This window comes from Ischnura elegans, chromosome 8, assembly GCF_921293095.1.
Source record: "Ischnura elegans chromosome 8, ioIscEleg1.1, whole genome shotgun sequence".
Classification (NCBI taxonomy): Eukaryota; Metazoa; Arthropoda; class Insecta; order Odonata; family Coenagrionidae; genus Ischnura; species Ischnura elegans.
Genome location: NC_060253.1, coordinates 55,936,262 through 55,948,719, shown reverse-complemented (window position 1 = coordinate 55,948,719; position 12,458 = coordinate 55,936,262). Strand labels below are relative to the sequence as shown.

Here is a 12,458-nt window from a genome sequence, read left to right as displayed (position 1 = left end):
ACTTCATCGTTTCTCTTCCTTTCCGTCCACTTCACCTTCATTCTTCTCCACACCCACATCTCGAACGCCTTCAGTCTTCTTTTATTCTTCTTCCTAAGTGTCCATGTAACCGCAACGTAAAGCGCTACACTCTTCACTAACCTTTCCTTTAAACTCTTACATATCGATTCTCTCATGAGATCCTTCCTGTTCATGAACGCCTCCTTTGCAAGCACAATTCTCTTCCTGATACCCTTACTACTGTATCCGTTTTTCTCTAATGTGCAGCCCAAATTGTTGAATTTCTCGACCTGATCAAGTTTTTCCCCTTCAGTCAGGGATGCCGACTGACAAAAAATATTGGGGGCCCCACACCAGGGATCTTGCCCCGGGAAATTTTATAAGTAGTGAGTTTTAAGTTTTTTAAGCAGTTTAGAAGAGTCCAATGATCAATATTAGAACCCTGATACCTCGAATCTCGATATCTGGACAATCCGGGGAACATCGAAAACCCTGACACATTTTTTCCTCACACCCACAACGAATTTTTGAGGGGCTCGGGCCCCCTCAAGCCCCATGGAGTCGGCGCTACTGCCTTGAGTCTTACAAATAAAAAGATGAATTCATTGACTTCCACTGATTAATTTTCTAGGCACATGTTTCGATCAATAGAGGTCATTTTAAATACTTGAAAACTCTACTACCCAAAACTCATTTTTACCAAGTATATTACTGATTGAGTGTTCAAAAAGTTTGCAAACACTCTTGTCAAGAAAGAAAATGTTTTCTGAATAACTATAGGAATATTTTACGCAAGTTATTAAAACAGAAAATATCTAAAATTCCTTGAGTCCAATGATTTTTACATCCCTTGCCTTTGCCTTATATTCCCCTACTTAGACCCAACATCAAATTTACCTTTTCCAGCAAGTTCCAAGGTGCTCACTCAATGATCCCATCAGAAGGTTTGTTTGGATAGGTGAGGGTAGAGCTTACTGACTGAGCAACAGGCGAGTGAATAATATACATTCAGTACAGAGAGGGGTGCAGTTCTCTTTCTCCGGGTCGCCTCGCAATACGAGGATTTTCTTAAGGTCTCACCCGATATTCGAACCTTAGACTCAGCGATCAGCAGTCCAACACTGGATTAACTAGGTTACCAAGGTCTATTAATATAAAGGGTGTTTCAAAAAGAACATTCCTGGCAGTAGCAGAGAGAAAATCATTGCAAATCAACGAAGCCGTCTTTTTTTTGTGAATATCAACTTCCTAGTTGAGGCTGATACCATTGAAAGCTTGAGCTCGCTACGCTTAGCTAAATCGCGTAACGTTAGTATTCTTGTGATCAATTCTCATGCCATACTCCTCGCAACGCTTGTCTAAATAGATAGGTGGTAGATATAATAATAGTTGCAGTCCACCCACATGCTGATTTTCACGGGAGAACAGAGGAGACGTGGGGAAGAGGTGGGGTTAAAGATAACAGTGGTGGGCGAGCGATGAGAATTTGCATGGGTAACACAGTCGGTGTAGCAGACAAAGGGGCAATCGATCCACATCACTTAAAGTTGGGAGGGTAACGGAAGGGATGTGGAGGAATGAAGCAACACTAAGGGCGGGAGTGTAAGGGGGGAGGTTGGGAAGAAGTGTCTGGGTCAGCGGTGTGTCCCCCAGCGGCTGGGACGCGAAGCTCCGACGTGTGGAGCGAGGACAGTCTCAATGCAGCGTGCACGAAGATCGAAACTCATCGGGCGCGATAACAAAAGAACGCGGTCGCGCGCTATAGAGTTGACTCCCACACCTTGTATTGTTAATAATGAAATGTTTCTTTTTATCGTAAGCTTGTCGGAAAAGATGATTTTTTCAGATAGGGTCTAGGTAGGAGATATGAAACCAAAGGTAAGGAATGTAAAAAAACAATTGAATCGAGGAATCTTGTATTGTTTTTAGCCTTAATTTTGATGTTGATGTTGAGAGTTTGATGTTTGAACAGCCAGGTAGAGAGTATGAAGCCAAAGATAATGGATGTAAAAAAATCAATGAAATCAAGAAATCTTGGAAATTTTGGATGCCTTAATAACTTGGGTAACATATTTATGGAATCATTCAGAAACATATGTGTTTTTTGACTGGAGTACTTTAATAGTTTATGTAAAATTATTCATCAGTCTTAATTTTTTCCCAAATTGCTTTCGGAACTGGGAAGTTCCCCACAAATTGCTTAATATTCCGCATTTTGAACGGAAAAGAGTGAGGCTTTGAAATAAATGGCAAAATGCAACGAAAGTTCTCTTACTTTTCATTATTTTACTCTCTTCAAGGCCTCGTGAATTTTTAATACTTGATCGCTTTTTACCTTTGCTATTTGTTGAAAGAATTGTAGAGGCTGTGGCGTCTGTGGTGTTTAATTAAACGTTAAATGAGGCACCTTACGTAAGCCATAATAAAGCTAATAAGGTGGCATAAGCTCCATATTTTTTGTCCTTTGAAACTACTATCTGTGAACAATGTAGTTGTGGTATTTATTTATCAATGGAATATCATAATTAACAACCTGAAATTTGAATAAACGTTTTAAGTGGAATTTTTCTGCCTTTTGTGGTGAATTTTATCAAATCAGGTCTCCACTCTTAATGCACTCAATTAATTGCTGGATAATAGGTTAAAATGAGTATAAACTTCAGCCGTAGTACTTAGCGATATAGGTGTACATGATTCTCAGATAAGGTAATCAAAGGAAGACAAGAAACTTCCCCTTGAATACTAGCTTTTGTAAATAGTTTTTTAATGCTACCATTTCTTCACCGACATAGAACTTAAACTTGAAATGAAGTATTATCAAAGTATTAGGAAAATAGTTTTGTGGAATTTACACCGACGATATCGTTGAAAATTTTTTTATGCGATTGAATGAGTTTTAATTTTTGATTTTGGCTTGAAAAACCAGCGACGAACCCTTAGGAATAACTGAACTTTCCCCGTAAACTGATAAGAATCTTTCGCTGTGTGGTTTACGTACAGTAGCACTGATCCTCTCTGCTTGATTCTCGCCAGTTTCTCCTGTAGTGTAGGAAATTTTGATGTCCGCTCCTCGGATGCGTGTGCGTTATCATAATGGGATGGTGGGGCGAACATTAATCTGTGGAATGTCTTTGTGTCCGAAGACGAGGCGTTTTGCCTTAACCGTGTGCTCAGGCGTGATTTGGAGCGAGGCGTTGATGAAGTAAAGGCATCCAACACCATAGCTTCCGCTATTGCCATGTAAACGGAGCTAGCTCCCGTAGCCCTCTTATTAATTAAAAATCCCAAACGAAATTTGGTGGTTCTAGCGAAAAGTACCATCGTAAATTTAATAATTTTGTCACACTTAATGAAAAAAATGAATATGAAGTTTTTACATATGACATCTTTTCAGGCTTGATTTGGTAGAATTTTGATGTATTCATGGCAAAATATTCACTATGAATGCGATATTGCTATTGTGGTTTATAGGTTCTACCATTGTAGTGAAAATTACCATTTTTAGATTATATTTTACTTTGGGTGTAGTTGTTATTTTATATATTAATGTAATATTTTTTATTTTACTGAAAAGGCGTTATTTGTTGGGTATAATATTCTAATACATTATATAAAGGATAAAACAAAAGGTATTGACTTTAAACGATTTTAAATCTGGTTAACACTCGAGCTTATATATTGGCTCTGGGCACTATTCGCCCATGGAGAAAAAGCCGATGTAGCCCGCGGCTTTTAAGAGGGTTAAGAAAAAGACAAAATCACTCGAGATGACCTCGTGCCTATAGGTTACACTTACAGTCTGTAGACTACAGTGGCAATAATGGCGTGTGAGTGATTATTATAGATTGAAATATCAACCCTTTGGAAATCAACACTATGGTAGAAGACAAATGTATTGGTGATATGCAAAGTAAAACTCAATGAGAAAAACTCACAAATCTGATGACTTGATCGGCTTCGGAGGCTATTCATATACTGTATTTAAGTCGAAAGTTCTAGTCATCGACATAATAGCCGATGGAAAAAATTTGGAGTGTATTTATATTTTTATAGGCATCTTCGTGATATCATTTTTATTTTATTTGAAGTTAAAAATGAACGAACGAAAATGTATGCAGTTGATTTCCTCATTTTCTCAGAATGCGACAGATAGCGCGAATCGTATCGCTATTGTTGCAATGACCGGGTGTGTTCTCGTTGAATAAAGTGATAGAATACAGAGCCGGTGTGAAATTAATCCGTAGTCCATGTATGGGTGAGAACTTATCTTGTGTTCAATAGAACTAGAATATGATCAAGGTAATAATTTCACGGACGGATTCTGTACGCTCAGTTGTGTAAATCCCCAGCAGATTGGTTTTGAATGGAAATTCATCGCGCCTGTGGTATCAAAGGCTGGATTTATTCTTTAGGCGTTCTGTTGTTTTTGCTGCATTTACCATATTTGCTACGTATAACTCCCATCTTAGTTGGAACACATTAACCTCATATTTGTGAGAAAACATTTGAATTAATATTCCAAACGTTTCCACGTCAGTTGTTAGAAGTTTTTAACGTTTTAACATACATGCTTCAAGAGATGTATGAAGTTGATCTCAATTAAAAAGCAGTCTTACGACAAAAACTTGGAATAATACCATTATTATATTACAGAGTTTCAGTAATTTTGGCGAAGCCAGCTAGGATAGTTTAGGCTATTACTTTTTGAAACCCAGCTATTAATCATATCGACACAATTTCCCTTGTGTCTGGGTTTTCTCTCGAAAATGCTCTTGTTATGTATAATTATTTGTTGCAATTATCTCTGCAAAGGCTGTGAAAGGTCGCGTCGCGCTTTTATTTTTCACGATGCTTGCTTCTGCAAATAAATTTCGGCTTTTGCAGCTTGCGGTAAATTTTCAGATTTCATCATCATGATTAATATATATCATTATGGCATAGCTTTTTATACCTGGGAGTTCTTGACTACTATTTGGTCTGAGTAAGTGTTCATCATTGATAAATTTGTGAACACACATTTAGGGGATTTACCATTACGAAGCAGCGATTTGGGTAGTGTCCTTTTAAGCCATAAAAATCCTCACACTAACACTATTTCCTCCGTGAGTGATTATATTCGTTATTTCTCAGTAATAGTCTTCTACAAGGTATAAATAATTTACTGCAATTTGGCTTCGCAATGTTTCATGTATGTGTGTATTTGTTGATGTGCTTAGGTAGTGCTGCCGTTCTCTTCTGCAGCAAAATTTTCAAGATTGTCTTTGCTTCATATGTCCCCCGTGCGTAGTTGGGGACAAACTCATTGAACCTTTTAACCAAAAGCTGAAAATATTCATTGTCTGCAATATTAAAATATCGCATTCAATTAAAACAGCAAATACTCAGACAGAGTTACGACAAGCATTTAGTATATGGCTCAGGGGCAAAATAAATGCCCATACTTATTCGTTCGGCAAAACATCTCTATTAATTTATCGCTTCCATCGGACCTGAAAATATATCGGGGCTCAAATATGATGTTCCGCCGTGCCGCACCTAAAAATTTCGATTCTCAATTGCAATCTAATTCGTCCTTATATCCTTTCTGCGAGATTATAATCGATTCTCAATAGCTCAATCAATCTAATTCGTTCTTATATATCTGCGTTATTATAATCGTATATTCACTCAAAAATTTTCATACCGCGCAGGAATTATTCGATGCCATTTTCCTTTGCAAAGCCTCAGGTAGGAGTTTCTGTGTTTGTGAGTGTGCGGTCACGCTGTCGTCCCCTATCTGCAGGGAAATTGCACCTTTTTGCGGCTCGCGGTAAAATGTAGACGACGTCCCGTGCCGTCGTGGGTGCAGCGAACGGAGGAATTCCGAATAGCGACGTCCCTGCAAAGCCCGGTCTCATTCACCGCAGCCGGTGGTTACGCTTATCTCCCGACCCCCTCCTCCTCCCTCACCCCATAGTCTCCATAGTCTGAAAGGGCACCACCCGTACCCCTTTCCTTTTCCCACCCTCCTCCGTTTACTCACCGTGGGCGTGTTGCCGTACGTGTGGGCGTCGTGCATTGAGAACACTGTGAATAGCTCGGATTCTGCTCCGGGAGAGGGAAACGAGGTCACGGGAGTGACCCCAGCCACCCCATTACTCCAAACCTACCTACTCCTCCTCTTTCAGCTCTCTTCTTACCCCTCGCCTTCCTGCTTTACGCGCAGGATGTCGTCACGGGCACGTAAATATCGGAGCAGTACCGTGCGGGGGCGTTTTGGGGAACTAAAATTTTGGTTTTCATATTCATTCTTTGTTTGCTTAATGAATGCGTTTTTTGGAGGACTGTTAAATTTTTCGCTCCTCTCATTCGGAGGGTTTCGTACTATAAAGAGTTGATTTTACTCCCCACCCTGACTCGGTGGCGGTGGGGATGAATCCTTGCCTCTTCAGCTAATGGTCGCGGGTTCGATGGCTTTAAATCGGCAGTAATATATCTTATTAATCATTTGATATGCTGTTCCACGATATACCTCCGGAAAAAAATCCGTCTAAAATAGTCTGAAACCCTAGGAAAAGTTGTCGAAACACTAAATTTTTCTATCGATTACAGCGTTGTCGACTGCCTCTATGGCTCTACATTTTGCGGGCATTTGGGGGTCAAAATATTGATGGAAATAAGGAATTTTAACAGCGCGGAGAATCTTTTTAATGGCATCAAATTCAATGTGGAAATCATTAGACCACACCTTGTAAGATTCAGAAAACCTGGAAGCCAAGAAGTCTGTGGTATTCCCAGGATTCAATTTAATTAGGTTAGATATCACAGAAAAATACGATCATTAACCCTTAGAGTGCCGGGAAGCGCTATCGCGCTCCTACTATCTCTCATGAAAAGTTCCAGGAGCACGATAGCGCTTCTCTTGCAATGTAAATCTTGGATGCTGATAATTCACTAATCATTTAATTGTCAATATTAATTTTAATTTAACATTAACTATTTTATTTAAATTATAAAAATAAACTAATATTACCAAAAATTCATCAAATAATACATTAAAACGTTATAAACCACATAAATTAAAGATTGCCGAGAGTTTTTGAATGTATACCCTTAGTTATTTTTGAGACCTAATTTTTTTCCTAACCTACAGCAAAATCAGCAAAAATACCTCGGCATTTTTAGCATATTGCCTAGAAAATCGGTTGGATTTCAAAGGTTTGACAAACAAACAGCAGACAAAAATTGTAAGAACAGGCAGAATGAGCAATAAAGGCCGCAAACCCTATACTGGGGGGAGTCTGGGGGGCAGAGACTCCCGCAGAGCTAAAACGAGTCTTAACATGAAGATACAAGGATGATTTTCAATTAAAACGTCTAGTCTTTGTTTTTAAATAAGTAGTCTCTCATTGATTATATTTATGAGTTCCTCCGCTATAATAATAGTATTAATTACTGGCAAAAGAGGCTCGATAGACCCTGAGCTTCTCTGAGACGACTGTGAATGCGGTCTAAAAGCTTTTCTCGCTGTGAATGGGGACTGTCTTTTACATATCTTTCTCTCCGTTTCAGGATGAAGCTGGGCATGTTTCCTCGCAACTCGGAGGACCGCGAGGCCCTCCGGAGAGACGGCCTCACGCTCTTCAGCAAGCTCATCCGGACCAAGAACATCGAGTCCATGCAAGGGGACCCTCTGCAGGCCGCGGGGAAGCCAAAGCCACCCGCCGATGGCAAAGGGGGCAAGACCAAACTCAATGTAAGTAAGAGAAATTCACATAAGTGGAGTAGATAAGCTCTCAGAGAGCCATTGGACAGACTTAACTCAGTAGACACTTAATCTTCCTCTACAGTGTTAAATTGAAAGTAGTATCGTCAAAAGACATCTTTTTATTAGGAAAGTATATCCTTAATCATTCTATTTTTGAATTTGGATAACTTTATTAAATATAATATTACCGATTTTTTTATTTTATTATTATTAAAAATAATTATAAAATTAAAAAAGGGCCGGCTAATTACTATAACAGCTTGCAATTTTTTATCAAATAAATTTCGATAAAGCATAGCTATATGATTTAACTTATTTTTCTGTTTAGCATTTTATAATCTCGTAAATGAACGTGATGGCATTCTAATAGGATATTTGCAATCCTAACACCTCACTTCACACGCGGCTTGCTTAGTGCTATGTAATTATAAAAGATTTAATATAGAAAACAATTTCAATTACTTCATAAAGTTTGATTATCCTTAACGAATCTCATGTTCATGGTATTTACCGAAATGGAAGTTAACAAACTAGGAGCAGCCAGTGGTTTCCAGTTATTTCTTTAGCATTTAGAGTCCCCAATTGAGAAACAAAAGACGACCTTCCCATTCTCTCTTGCTGTTCTCCGTTCACCCCCTTTCACCTACGCCGGAACGCTGCCGGCAACCGCCTGTCTTGCACCGAGAAGCCCCCTATCCCGCAGTGTGGGCAAATAAATTTGCGGTTTCCACACGTCCGACCCGTCGAACTCCACACCCCACTCTTCATAACAACGCTCCCTCCGTCTTTGTTCGGATACTCCCAGCTCCATCCTTCCTCCAGTCGTTTGGACTTTGTCTTTCCTCTGTCTTCTTGATTTGCTTGGTGACTATTGTCGAGAGTAAGTTGAAAGTTGTCTGGGCACAATCTGGTGCTATGTTAAAATTTGTTCTAATAGGAACACATTCCGATTCATTTAACTCGTTTACAACCACTCATTCTTAGTAAATGTTTGACATGGATTATAGACGATAGTCATTGATTGACGAGGAATTATACTCTCGATTATGGGTGATGTTTTTTATTTCCGAAAAAGGGTAATATTTTCTGTTCTATGTTGTTGAATGTAAATGTGACTTTTTAAAATTTTTATGAAGATTTTATTTTATACTTTTTAGTCTCATTATCACCTCTTTATGAACTTAGTAATCATTTATACTACTTTTCAAGTAATTTTTTACTATTATCACTTACTACTTAAAGTTTCATTCATAAAATTTTCATCATGTTATAGTGATGAATCGCATTAGCGAAAAGGCTTTTGATAATTCTGTAAACCCTTGGAACCCCGGGAATCTCTGTTCTCCAGCTCGCATACCTGTTTTGCCCTTGCATACACTCTAGGATACACCAACTTCGACAGCAACGTAACCACTCAATTCTAAGAGACTGAAATGAACAGAGATAATTTTACGAATAATTCGTGTATTATAATTAAGAACTGTTCACATCAAATTTTCGTTCAATTTGATCCTGTTTAGTGAGTTATTTTCCGATTGCAAGATTCTGGCGATACTTAAGTCATGGACCTAAAGATGAACTCAAGTTGAAACTGCTGTCCACCAAATGAAGGCCATGCTTTATTCTTCAGGTAGGATAGAATGTATAAATTAACTATCCAACTGCTGCATTAAAGGACAAGGTGAAGTTTCCGATCAGTTTACAGCTTTGTATTTAAACTTCAATTTTTGACTTCGATAAAAAGGAGAAACATTTTTTTTCAGAGTTGTCATGAACTTGTTCGCTCGCGTCCAGGTCGTACTTGGAAAAATATAAGAAATTTAAGAATCAATAGGCAACCATATTTTTGACGAAGAGATAATTTTGGCAAAGTGAAAGAGATAGTCATCGCCTCAGTTTCATTTGGGTCAAAAACAGGGGCCCGATCGTATCTTTGAAATAGCCCCTTGTGATAACCATGTTTAGCCTTCTTCTCACCGTCATTTAAAAAAATATCAATGAGGTTCATTCATTCCAGTTTGACACTTCCTTTGGGAAATATTGAATGGAAACAGTGAATGGCGATTTCCCTGTGGATCTTGATTCTACGGATGATAAGCGTCAGACATCATGTTCTCTCCTCGGTGGGCCAATGGTTTTCAACCGCTGTCGTTGTCAATAGTCGCCGTTCCATTTCACGTTTGGAGTATCCCTCGATACTCGCTGAAGGGTCATATCTGTCTTTGACACATGTCTGTCAAATGGTGTGTGAGTTTGCGCCGGTAAAAGGCCTTTCGTGTACAAGTGTTTTTCGGTCATTGGTTTACACTTTTGGTCAGCATTATTTAATTTAGAGCATCACATGATGTATGCTACAATAACTTTAGTCATATTTCTACCAAGTATTATTCTCTCAATATTTCACTTAATTATTGTTTAGTTGTTTGAGTTCGTTGGAAACTTTTTCATCTTTTGAATTTTTGGGAGATTACTTTCACAGGAGCATTAACTAATCATAGGAACTAGTAAGCGTGTAGTAGACCCTAGAGCTTTTAAATTAATTTTGAATTGAAAATATGTGTATTTTTGGCCCAGTATGGAAGACGCCTGTCGGTGACTTCACTTGATTTTAAGTTTTAAATAGGTGCTTCTTCGAATTCCAGGTTAATAGTATTGCAAAATTATTTCCGTAAGTTATGGATATATTTAAACGATGCAACAATTATAATAATTATAATAGATACCTTTATTCAGGCGAGGTTGAGACTAATAAGTCCCTTCTTCCACCCAACCCATCCATAGCGTCAATATAAACATATTTAAAACTGTAAATAAACGTTTACAACACAAAAATATACAATATACACTATTTGAGAAATGTCATAAAAGATAAACAAAAAATATGATACTCTTTAATACTCTGACAATACTTGACTAAAATGCGAAAAACTCACAACAAATAGGTATTTAAATTCTAATCCCTCTCTTTCTTGGATAGCCAGTTCACTTCCACCAAGTACTCTAACAAACCTTCATTCGCGTTTATTTGTATAATTTCTCAATATTGGGAGATCAAACCATTTCTGATGGGCAAATAGAGATTATTTATGCTAAAAGAGACAATTTTATTTCGCAATTCATCAGATAAAGTTTCATGATTATGAAACAATGTAATGATTTTGAAACAATGAAATATGTTACGCCTCAAACATTGCTTAACTCTATCATGACATTTATTTACATACAATTTTGAAATGTATGCCAAAAAGTTCAAAATTTCGAATGCTTTTGTAACTATGGTATAAAAGTAGAATAATACGTTTAACGTGTCCAAATTCTACCAAGAAAGTTCGTGGAGTATTTTTTATGTTATTCTTGTTCGTATTTTTTTCATATTATTCATTTTACATTAATTGGTTATTACATATTCAATCACAGGAAAGTAAGGTCTTCATACTAAAATGTATTTTCAATTTAATGAACAGTATTCAAACGGCTTGAAGTAAGTATCGGCGAGATACAGGTATATATATATATACCTGTATATCATCCAGAAAAAATCTGAATGCCCTGATTATGGCCAATTTGCCGCTTATTGTATTTTTTGTAATTTCTTGATTACCTTACACATAAAATGGGCCTATTTTAAGATATTTGTGTGCATTTAGAGGGTAATGCATCGCTACGACTGTTCAATCGTAGCTTTCTGTGCCAACAACGGATATAGTAACGGATTCAACGATCATTATAGAGTGCATGGCTCGTTTCTCCAATAGATCGATTGGGAAGAAATGCACCCAAAGAGGGTGTCACTGGTGTGAAATTCACGGTCCAGCTACTAGCAGTAACGAACAGCGATATGGCCTTTCTCGTAATCGCACTGAGTTCTCCGTATTCATTTTGCCATTCGCCTGCGCTACGTGGTTCAAACTGGTGCTTGTGATAGGGTTTTCTTTATATACACTCTCTTTTGCCCTTTTATCTGCGTCAGATTTACTGTTATTGGTGATGGTAAAATTCAGCAGGAGAAAATGTTCCCATAGCTTACTGATAACTAACTGCGCATTCATGTGCTATCGTTTTTCTAATATTACTTTACTTGTGACGATAGAATTCAGGGTTCTTATTTATTGAGTGAAAAGTTTAGGTAACTATTGATACGACCTCCTAAGCATAAAACTAGTCTTTTCCGAGATATGCGTTATGCCAGACATGGAATACTGAAGAGCAACAATGTGAAATGGTGGTAGAAAGTATCACTTTACGGGTTTAAGCTGGACGTGAAAGAGTCTCGCTTCATTGCTATTAAATTTTGTGTGTTTGTAGACTGCAAAAATTGACTTTCAGTTTGAAATTTTAATCTAAATTATGTGGTAATTTAAGCCGTGGCCTTGAGGGAAAAACTGTTGCGTGGCAAATAAACCTTACTCAGTAGAGCTATTACGGAATTTCTTAGACTCTGAGTGCGAGTGTTTTATTTTATAACCTCAGGAGTTGGTAACTTGGCCATGATTGATTGTTTGATCCATGTTATTTATCTGTACCTTTAATTTGGTTCGCATTTTTTTTATGAAGAACTCATACGGGTAAGGGAATAGCAGGGCGGGGAAATGCCTTCTAAATGAGATGGACTTTTCTATTTCTTCAGACAATGCTAAAGTGTACGGAATTAGGGGAAAATGCATTGGATTGTAAAAAAACTGTTACTTGATAAAATATTCACTAGATGCAG

The 12,458-nt window shown here is 37.8% G+C and overlaps 1 protein-coding gene across 1 annotated transcript in view; it reads left to right on the top strand.

Moving 5' to 3' along the window:
* LOC124164184 (probable cationic amino acid transporter) overlaps window positions 1-12,458 on the top strand; it is a 446,047-nt gene that overhangs the window by 317,770 nt on the left and 115,819 nt on the right. Inside the window, exon 2 of the mRNA XM_046541392.1 lies at window positions 7,552-7,735. Within this exon, the coding sequence (XP_046397348.1) occupies window positions 7,552-7,735 (184 nt within the window). The remainder of the gene's footprint in view (window positions 1-7,551; window positions 7,736-12,458) is intronic.